Below are 10,175 nucleotides of genomic sequence, written 5' to 3'. Positions count from 1 at the left end.
TTTAATTAGGGAACGCGCGGGCCCTTAAATGGCTATCAACCCCTCCCCCCAAGCCAAGGCTCTCAATAATGTTCGTGTTTGGGGTAGTGAAATGGCAGTTCTTGCCTTAAAAATATATATAATTTTAATTTATTTATTATTTAATAGAGAGAGTTGGGTAGATCCCCTTTTCCTACCCCAACTTCTGTTGGATTCAAATTTACCTTTAATGTAATTAAATGTTATAGAAAATTGTCACTCACTCCACTACCCTTTTCCTTTGTTTTGTATATATTAAACTCATAAAATAGTTAAAGAGGTATTTTTTTTTTAATTTTTGAAAGTGTGACAGGGTTTTGGAAAAGGTGGCGCTAACCCTAAATTTATGATTTGCTTAATTAATAGAATGTATAATATATATATATATATATATTAAAATAGAGGTAGATAAAATAGTAAAGAAAATTATAATTACACCCCATCATTTTTAAAATAATAAAAATATTTATAAATTAATTTCTTACACGTTCCTTTCCTTACGCTCGAAATCAGGATATAAACAGATAAAACTCCTATTTGTTAACATTACATATAATTGATTAAAGTGGCTTATTATCTGGGAAACATTATTATTACATTTATAATATTTTTTTCTTTAAGTTCTACAAATGGGAAACACATAGGATGCAACTTTCAAGGAGAGACTCTTTAAAGCATTCAGTTGGATGATGAATGGCTAACATCTACATGAATCACCAAAACTGTTTCAAGTCTCTTTCTTGCGGGCATCTCTGTTCCTGGATCCCTGACTTCTTCCTCTGCAAATAAGACGCATTTTCTTCTGCCATACGTACTCACAGAGAGAGAAAGAGAGAGAGTGTGTGTGTGTGAGAGAGAGAGAGAGAGAGAGAGAGAGAGAGATGAAGCATTATTGGGTTCTGGTTTTTCTGGCTCTGTTACTGATCCGAACGGAAGGCACGTTCATCAGAACCAAAGGAGTCCACTTCGTCTTGAATGGAAGCCCTTTTTACGCCAATGGCTTCAACGCATACTGGCTAATGTATCTGGCTTGTGACCCTTCTCAGAGAAGCAAAATCTCCTCCGCTTTCGAGGCGGCCCGAAGCCACGGCCTCGTGATTGCCAGAACCTGGGCTTTCAGCGATGGCGGATACAGAGCCCTACAGGACTCGCCTGGCTCTTACAATGAGCAGACCTTTCAGGTTTAATTAATATATCTGCATCTTCTCTTTGATTTGTACTTTGTGGTTGATTTTGTTTCTGGGTTTTCTTTGAAGGGGCTGGATTTTGTTGTGTCCGAAGCGAGAAAATATGGGGTTAGGCTAATCCTGTCTTTGGTGAATAACTATGAGAACTTTGGAGGGAAGAAGCAGTACGTGGAATGGGCAAGAAGTCAGGGCCAAAACCTGGCCTCTGATGATGATTTCTTCACTAACTCTGTCGTAAAGCAATTTTACAAAAACCATATCAAGGTCTTCTCTCTCTCTGTGTGTGTGTGTGTTTTGGGTTTATTCCTTCTGCAAGGTTCTACGTTAAGAAGATGATTCATGCTTGGGTCTGAAATAGAGATCAACAATATATATATATATATATATATATTTCTATGTTCTCATATGATATCTGTGTATAGAGTGTTCTTACAAGGCGAAACAGCATCAATGGAATTGAGTACAGGGATGACCCCACAATCATGGCTTGGGAGCTTATGAATGAGCCCAGATGCACTTCGGATCCCTCGGGAAAGATGATCCAGGTTAGAAGAAGAACAAAATTTCTTGATAATAATTTATACAACTTTCTTTGGTTTAAGAAGGGTAACATAAGAACATTTCTTCTTGTTCCGCGTGTGTGATAGGGTTGGATTACAGAGATGGCTTCTTACTTGAAATCCATAGACCGTAATCACTTGCTGGAAGTGGGTCTAGAAGGATTTTATGGGCAATCAGCATCTAATAAACAACCATACAATCCCAATTTTCAAGTGGGAACAGACTTCATTGCAAATAATCAGATACCCGAAATTGATTTTGCCACGGTTCACTCGTATCCCGATATTTGGTAAGTTGTTTTAAGATTTTTTTATTTTTTTTTGGTATTTACCTATTGATATTAGGATTGGATTCTATACACTAAAAATTGACTGGTTAACGCTTATATTCTTTTAATTCTTCACATAAAACCATAATCAACAATGGAACTAAATCACCTATTTGTTATTATTAGAACTTTAACCCAATTACATTTTTTATTTACAATTAAATTAATTATTATATAAAAATCTCATCATATATGAATTTGAGAAATTATTTAACAAGATAATTTGACATTAACTTGCTGATCTTGATGAATGATGAGCATCAGGTTAGCAGGAGAAAGCGACGAAAGCCAGCTCTCATTCTTAAGCAACTGGGCAGCCAATCACATTCAAGACGCGCAGAGCGTTCTTCGTAAGCCGATTCTCTTTGCAGAGTTCGGGAAATCATGGAAAGATCCCGGCTTCAACACCGACCAGAGGGACCTTGTGTTCAACACGGTTTATTCGGCGATCTACTCGTCGGCGAGAGGCGGAGGAGCTGCCGCTGGCGGGCTGTTCTGGCAGCTTCTGACGGAAGGAATGGACTCTTTCAGGGACGGGTATGATGTGGTATTCGCGGAAAGCCCCTCCACGGCGGCTGTGATCGCTGAACAGTCGGTTAAGCTGAACAAGATCCGGAAGATGTATGCCCGGCTCCGAGATATTGAGATGTGGAAAAAAGCGAAGGATATGAACAACAAGGGTGGAGATTCTGGGAACTGACGAAACACGGTTGTAGAGGATTGCAGAAAGTTGGAAGTTCATTAATGCTTGGGGATCAAACTAGGTTTTAAATGCCATTTGCTTCCAGATGAAATTCGCTTTAAATGCAAATACATAAAGTAGCCAGGGCTACTGTATCTTACATTCCCCAAAAGTATATATATTTTATTTTTATGCTAAATACTTTCTTTTGCTTAATTAAAATAAAGTGAAGACTCAACACGTAACATTATAAGAATGGATTTCAAGTTAAGTAAATGACACAACAAGTGACGTTATAGAAGAGTCGAAATCGACCTTTAACTGGAGCCATCCTCCAGCTGCAGACACCTTTTTCGCGATTTATCACATCATTAATCATATTTATAAAAATATGACCGCATCTCATGCAAACGCATGGATGCAAAAAGAGTTGATATGTTGCTCGTGCGAGGGGTGTGAACCCACTATCTTCCAAAAGTTTCGTCTTTTCTCTCAAATTATCTCCGAACAATTATGTAATTATTAAGTTGTCCAACTACGTAACAATCCCGTGTCATGCAATTCTAATGAAATTTGCTATACAAAAATTTTGTATAAAACAAATTTCCCTCACAACTAGAAAGATTTATATATAAAAATATTATTAAAATGAACCACGTTGTAATAGTAGTTTTTCAATTGTAGAGAATTGTTTTTTTTTATTTTTTAATTAGTGAATATAAGAAAAATCTATGAGGCCCTTGTGGCCCCAAATGGGCCAAAAGCCTCTTTGTAGACATACTCTGGTAAGCTCGAAACTCTTGAAGTCAGAATAGCCCAAGAGGGTTGAAGTTAAGCCCATCAGAATCAGATGGGGGTGTTTCCGTAATTTAACACCCCTGAATCATCACAATTCACAGCCTTCGCCATTGCTGTTATCCACTCCGCCAAGTCCCAATTCTCTCTCTCTCTCTCTCTCTCTCTCTCTCTCAACAAATGGCTTTAACGCTGCCTAACACGTTCCTTCAGAGAAAGCTCCCTCCTCCTCCAGCGCCTTCTCATCTTCAGTGTCTTCCGGGCAAGAAGGCGAGCTCCGGCGGAGCCAGCCGGCCGAAGTGGAGTTGCCGGAAGAAAGACATTCATCCGGAATTCTACGAGGACGCGAAAGTGTACTGCAACGGCGAGCTGGTGATGACGACTGGCGGCACTCAAAAGGAGTACACGGTGGACGTGTGGTCCGGCAACCACCCCTTCTACCTCGGCGGCCGCTCCCATCTCCTGGTGGACGCCGACCAGGTCGAGAAGTTCCGCAAGAAGTTCGGCGAGCTCACCGAGATCATGGAAATCCCCGTCCTCAAGGGCGAGATCGTGCTTCCCCCCAGGCGCAAGTCTGGCGCTGGCAAAGGCGGCAAGAAGAAGTAAGTCTTCTCTTGGACGTTGGGCTGCCCGCATTCTGTTTGAGGTAAGGCCCCAAAAAGCTTAGGTTTGAACGGAGATTGATTGTAATCACACCATGCTTTCCTCTCTACATTTCAGTGATTTGTGAACGTTTATTGATTATGCTATGGAATTGTGCTTGCTTGTTCAGGCCGAATTCATCCTGATCTTTGTCTTGCTACGTTATATAGCTGCTTCCTGATGTTAAGTTGCAGTAATTGTGGTGATTCGGCAGCCATTGGCATACACGAATGCTATCCTTGCTTGTGATGTGTGCCACTGCTTGGTCCTACTCCATTTTAACAGAATTGTCTACATACGGGCATATATTTTATTTTATTTTTGTTAGGATTTAGGAACATGTCCCATAACTTCTCGTGTGTTTCCATGACTTTCTGAACAATCACAAGGTCAGGTCAGGGATATAGAATTTCGCATGGGGGAGTGCATTTAAGGAGAATTGTGAGTTCCGAATAAGGAATTATTTAATTTTTATGAGGGTGGTTTTTTTTAAACAAAATTGGGAAGACAAGTTCATGCACCTTTAAAAAATGGAAGAGGGCGATGAGGTTTCTCTAATACCCTATTACTCTCCCTTAGTTGAAGTGATGGGTTGTGATTGTCAAAAGTAAGCGAGAAGTAAGAAATGGAGAAAGAAGGATAGAAAGAGAATGGAAAGGGGAGAAAGGAGGTGGAATGAAGTCATTGCTGTTATCGCCATTGTCAATATCAAAAAAAGAGATCGGTTGTGGGCACTTCTCTCTTTCTCTCTCTGACTTTCTTGAAAATCTTAATTTAGAAGCCAACTATATTGGTTCTAGATTAAGGTTCCCAAATGCGCCCTATCTTTCTCTCTCTCTCTGTATACGTCAAAGTTCAAGCGTGGTGCCACTACAAACCCCATTGTGATAGGGCTAGGTTATCGCATAGAAGTAGGGGTGTGCGCGGTGTGGTTTGGCTGATTTGAATCATTTTCAGCACGTCAAATTGCTGGTGCAGTTTTTCAACTAAACCAGACCGCAGTCTGGTTTAGGTGCGGCCAAACCGCATCGTATTTGTGGTCTGGTTTGGTACGATTTACCGTGGTTTGAAATGCTACTTAAAACCACTAAAAATGATATTTAAAAATGGTAAATAAAGACATAAATATTGATAAATAAAGACAATCAAAGGTAAATAAATAAGAGCAAAAAATAAAGATAAAATAGTGTAAAAAATAAATAAGAGAGGGCTCCGATTATTAGATTTTTATAATAATAATTTTTTTTTATTTTCTCGGGCGGTTCGATTTAAAACCGAATCGCCAATTGTCCAAATCGCAAATCGTGCGGTTTGGACAGGATCCAAACCGTTTTCGACCGTAAAAAAAAAAAATCGACTAATTCAGTTTGGTTCGGTTCGATCTGACCGATTTTCGCGGTGCACCAATTTTTTTGAACACCCCTACATAGAAGAAGGTTGAACTCTGTCTCTCTCTCATTGGAGGAAAACCTAGATCTGGTGGATTCCTTTTGCAGTGATGGCTAGTGGTGGCGATCGTTCATAAGTAATTTTTTATTTTTTTCTAATTGTAAAGGAAAGAGAAAGATTGGGTAAATGTAAATCACACCAAATGTCACTTAATTTAGGTGTCTTTTCTATTATATTCACTCAACTTTAATTCTTTGTTTGTGATCACTGAAGTTTGAAATGTGTTGTAATGTGATTACTCAACAGATTTTTTTGCAAGCCCTTTATCGGATTGGGTGATGTGGCGATGATGTGACAAAGAATAAGAGTGACATGCTAATTGTGTAATAAATTCCAATCAAAACATGCCACATGTCATAGCCCAAAACCCCATAAAACCTTTCTCCTTCCCCCTCTTTTCTCGTTCTCATAGTAGGAGGCGTTGATGGCGGCGACGACAGCACAGGAAAACGAGATGGAAGTGTAGGCGATTGACAATGGAGGCGAACGACGACTGCAACGATAACAGTGAGGGTACAAATGTAGGCAAGAACGAAAATAAGGGGAGGGAAGGAGAAAAGGTAGATGGAGGTGACGGTGATTGTAGCGGCAAAGGTTGCAACGACGAGGGTAAAGGCACAAGCGAGAACGAGGAGAAAGAGGGGAAGGAGAATGGGTCGATGGAGATGGTTGCGGCTTCCGGTGGCAGTTACAACGACGAGGGTCCAAGCGAGCAAGAACAAGGAGAGAGGGAGAAAAGGGGAAGGAAAAGGGTTTCATGGGGTTAGAGTTAACATATCTCTCTTATTCTTTGTCATGTCATCATCATGTCATCCAATTTTGCAAGGGGTTTATCAGAAAATCTGTTGAGAACACATTTCAAACTTTAGTGATTACAAAGTAAAAAATTAAAGTTGAGTGATCAAAATAAGAAAGACACCAAAATTAAGTGATCTTTGGTGTGATTTATTTAAGAAAGATTAGAGAGAGAATATGGAGGGTATTTGGAAAATTTTAGAAGTCATATTTTCATGGTATGGGAAAAATGTTGTCAATAAATTCAATAGTGGTCTCTGTTATCTTTTAACATACTGGATATTTTCTATTTTTTGCTAAACCTTTGGAGTGTTTTGTAGAATTTAACCCAACAAATAAATTGCAAAATGGTTTATTCTTGCAAAGGATAAACCAAAAATATAGGTCATAATTGTTAAAATATTATTGCCATATTTTTACTACTGTTTAAAGGCTAAATTACATTGGGTACCCTCGTTCAGCACTAAAACACAAAATATCCTTGCACTTTTAGAAATCACAAGGACCAATGTACCATTAAAATGGAACCTAAAATGGTCATTTTAACAAAATATTAAACACTTGGGAAATTTTATTCGCAACCATCATTTTGTTCTTCGCAATCATTAAAAATTAATATTTTCTTTTTTCTTTTTTACCCTTTGCAACTTTTTTTACAGCCAAAGTTTTCCAAAAATACCCTCTTCTATCACTATTGCATAGCCACAATCATCTACACATAGTCATTCCTGAACACATCCTTAAAGTCCAACAACTCGAATCAACTGGTATCACGGCAACCACCATCACGATAGATATATATATATACACACATATACATATATATATATATATATGCACACATACATACATATATGTGTACAACTCACAATGGGGCCAAAACAAATTGGTTGTCAGTCACCATACTCGATTGCTCATTTGGGGTAAAGACAAAAAAATAATAATAAATAAAAATACATAATCAAACACACATATATATACAAAGATACACATACATATATATACATGCATACACGCAGACACACACACATATATATTTACACGCATACATACATACATACATACATATATATATATATACACACAGACACATGCATACTAGGCGGAGACTGCCTCCTCTCTGGAAAAGACGCCCCAAACCATTCGGGGCGCCTTTTTCGGGAGGGGCATAGAGGCGACGATGATACAAACAGATAGATAGTGTCACTCCCGTTCTCAGGGCGTCTTTTTCGGGAGGGGCATGGAGGCGGTGATGATACAAACAGATAGATAGTGTCATTCCCGTCCTCGGGGCATCTTTTCCGGGAGGGGCATAGAGGCGGCAATGATACAAACAGATAGATAGTGTCATTCCCGTCCTCGGGGCATCTTTTCCGGGAAAGGCATGGAGGCGGCGATGATACAAATAGATAGATAGTGTTACTCTCGTCCTCTCCCGCCCACACACACCTTATTTTTTTTTTCTTTTTTTAAAATACCTTATAATTAATTAATACAAAAACACGTTACATTAATCATCTCATGATTCTCATATCATGTAACGCCAATAATTGAAATGTCTGTGTGTATATATATATATATGTATGTGTGCCTGTATATATATGTTTGTGCGCGTGTGTGTCTCTCTCTCTTTATATATGTGTGTGTGTTGATTGTGTATTTTTATTATTATTATTTTTTTATTTTCACTCGATCATAAATGGGCAATCGCGTATGGCGGATGACGATCAATTTAGTGGCTGCAATAATGAGGGTAAAAATGAATTTTCAAACAAAAGTATTTCAGGTATATTAAATAAAATGGCTATGAAGAGCAAAATAGGTGACTGGGAATAGAATTTCCCTAAACACTTCTCTCCCCTTTTCTCTTCTTATCAAAATCTCTCCCAAAGTCTTTCTCCGTGTTTAACTTAACCAGTGCTGGCCTTTTGGAATTTATCCCTAGGTTTTAAGGAGTGAAATGTAACTAATCGGAGGTTTTAGGTTGGAACCAAATTCGGGAGGGGGAGGGGGGAGGGGGAGGGGTTGTGATACTTTGGTTGGGAAATTTTAAGGAAAAATTATATGTAGTACTTTGAGATTAGAGATAATTATAAAAATTATCTTAATATTTAAAAAATATGATAAATATCCCCGATCCTTAATGTTATGTTACAAGTTTTTTCTTGCCGTTAATTAATCTCATTAAACATTATGAAAACGATTAAATTACCTTCATATATAAAATATTATTTCTTTTTCCTTTTTTCACCTCTTATTCTTTATTTTTTTGTGACTATTATCTTTATTGCCAACCTTTTCATTGCTGGTTGCCACCGACCTCTTTTTATTGTTACTAATCAACATCATCTCTCGATAAGTTTCTTTTCCTTAGTCTTTTCATTTCTCTTTTTATTTTGGATTAAATGAAATTGATGGAATTTGGATTTTGACAAACCATTATTCTTTTTCTTCCTTCATCATCATCGTCATCATCTTCTTTTTGTCTTTCTTTTCTTCTTTACATCTATATGTCTTGAATTTAATAGAATCTACATCTACGTTCAGGCAAACTTTTTTTTCTTTCTTTTTTCTCTTTTTCGTTTTTTCTTTGTTTTGGGTTTAATGGAAATGTCAAACTTTTTTTTTTTATATATTTTATTTTTATTTTTCAATCAAAAGATATGGGAGAAAATAAAAGATAAATTGATCATTTTATACTTTTATTTAACAATAGGGGTAGTTATTTCTATTTTTTAAATGTCAAGGGTTCTCTTGTAATTTTGCCAACCCTAAAGGGTGTTATTTGCAATTTTTCTAAATTTCAATAGGAATGAAGTAATAATTAGGGAAAGGTGTAGCAAATTTAATAAACTGAAGATTGGTTTTTGTCATTTTTAAAAATATAAAAATATTCTGTATCTTTTACCAAATTTTAGGAGTACTTGAGCTGTAATTTTAGGAGTGCTTGTAATTCTAGTGGGCGACCATGGATCTACAAATGTTGCATTTAGCAATCATACTTAACTGTGGAGACAAAAGTATATTTTCTGGAGGGTATCAGTCCCTTACTGGGCATCATGGGAATCAAATCCAATCCACCTTACGTTTGAATTCAAATTGAGATACTGATGCTTCTCAATCGTTCATTCTTTCATTTTTTTTTTCCTTTATATTTTTCAGGATTGGGAATAAGGCTGGCAATGAGCCGAGCTACTCGTGAACTGACTCAAGACTCGATTCAATAAACTAACTCATGATACAAATGAACCAAGTTTGAACTCAAATATTTAGCTCATTTAATAAATGAGCCGAGTTTAAACTACCATTATCTCAACTCATTTGGTTCACGAGACAACTCGATATACTTATATATATAAATATTAATTTTATAAATTTATTAAATAAAAAAATATTTATTACTTAATCCTCAATAATATAAATATATACTTAATAATTTTATAAATATATTATTTAAATATATATATACATAAAAATAAGGTAATAATCAATTTCGAACCAAGACGAACCGAGCCAACTCATAGTTATTATTGAGCCAAGATCGAGTTAAGAAAATCAACTTATATCAAGTTCGAGTCGAGTTGTGAGCTAAGCTAAAATCAATCGAGCTGAGCTCGACTTATTGCCAGCCCAACCTAATTAGAAAGCACAAAAACAGCGTAGGATTACATTTCATGGGTTTTGGATGGACCACAGTGAGTACGTACAGTGACTACAG

General features: G+C 37.1%; 2 protein-coding genes across 2 annotated transcripts; both read left to right on the top strand.

The window, feature by feature from the left end:
• The first annotated feature begins 678 nt into the window (after positions 1–678).
• LOC127799038 (mannan endo-1,4-beta-mannosidase 7-like) lies at positions 679–2,975 on the top strand. The gene is made up of 5 exons (XM_052332734.1): positions 679–1,199; positions 1,275–1,469; positions 1,628–1,750; positions 1,853–2,055; positions 2,359–2,975. The coding sequence occupies exons 1-5, from the start codon at positions 900–902 to the stop codon at positions 2,792–2,794; spliced, it is 1,257 nt and encodes a 418-aa protein (XP_052188694.1). The 5' UTR covers positions 679–899; the 3' UTR covers positions 2,795–2,975.
• Positions 2,976–3,677: 702 nt separating this feature from the next.
• Positions 3,678–4,353, top strand: LOC127799037 (50S ribosomal protein L31, chloroplastic-like). The gene has a single exon (XM_052332732.1). It carries the CDS (start codon positions 3,752–3,754, stop codon positions 4,175–4,177), a length of 426 nt encoding a protein of 141 aa, XP_052188692.1. The 5' UTR covers positions 3,678–3,751; the 3' UTR covers positions 4,178–4,353.
• Positions 4,354–10,175: the final 5,822 nt, after the last annotated feature.

Source organism: Diospyros lotus, chromosome 4, assembly GCF_014633365.1.
Source record: "Diospyros lotus cultivar Yz01 chromosome 4, ASM1463336v1, whole genome shotgun sequence".
NCBI lineage: Eukaryota > Viridiplantae > Streptophyta > Magnoliopsida > Ericales > Ebenaceae > Diospyros > Diospyros lotus.
This window is presented reverse-complemented; position numbering and strand designations above follow the sequence as displayed.

Coding starts and splice junctions, on each gene's coding strand:
- LOC127799038 (XM_052332734.1), top strand. CDS start 900: ATGAAGCATTATTGGGTTCTGGTTTTTCTGGCTCTGTTACTGATCCGA. Junction 1,470..1,627: donor TTTACAAAAACCATATCAAG/GTCTTCTCTCTC, acceptor ATCTGTGTATAG/AGTGTTCTTACAAGGCGAAA. Junction 2,056..2,358: donor CACTCGTATCCCGATATTTG/GTAAGTTGTTTT, acceptor GATGAGCATCAG/GTTAGCAGGAGAAAGCGACG.
- LOC127799037 (XM_052332732.1), top strand. CDS start 3,752: ATGGCTTTAACGCTGCCTAACACGTTCCTTCAGAGAAAGCTCCCTCCT.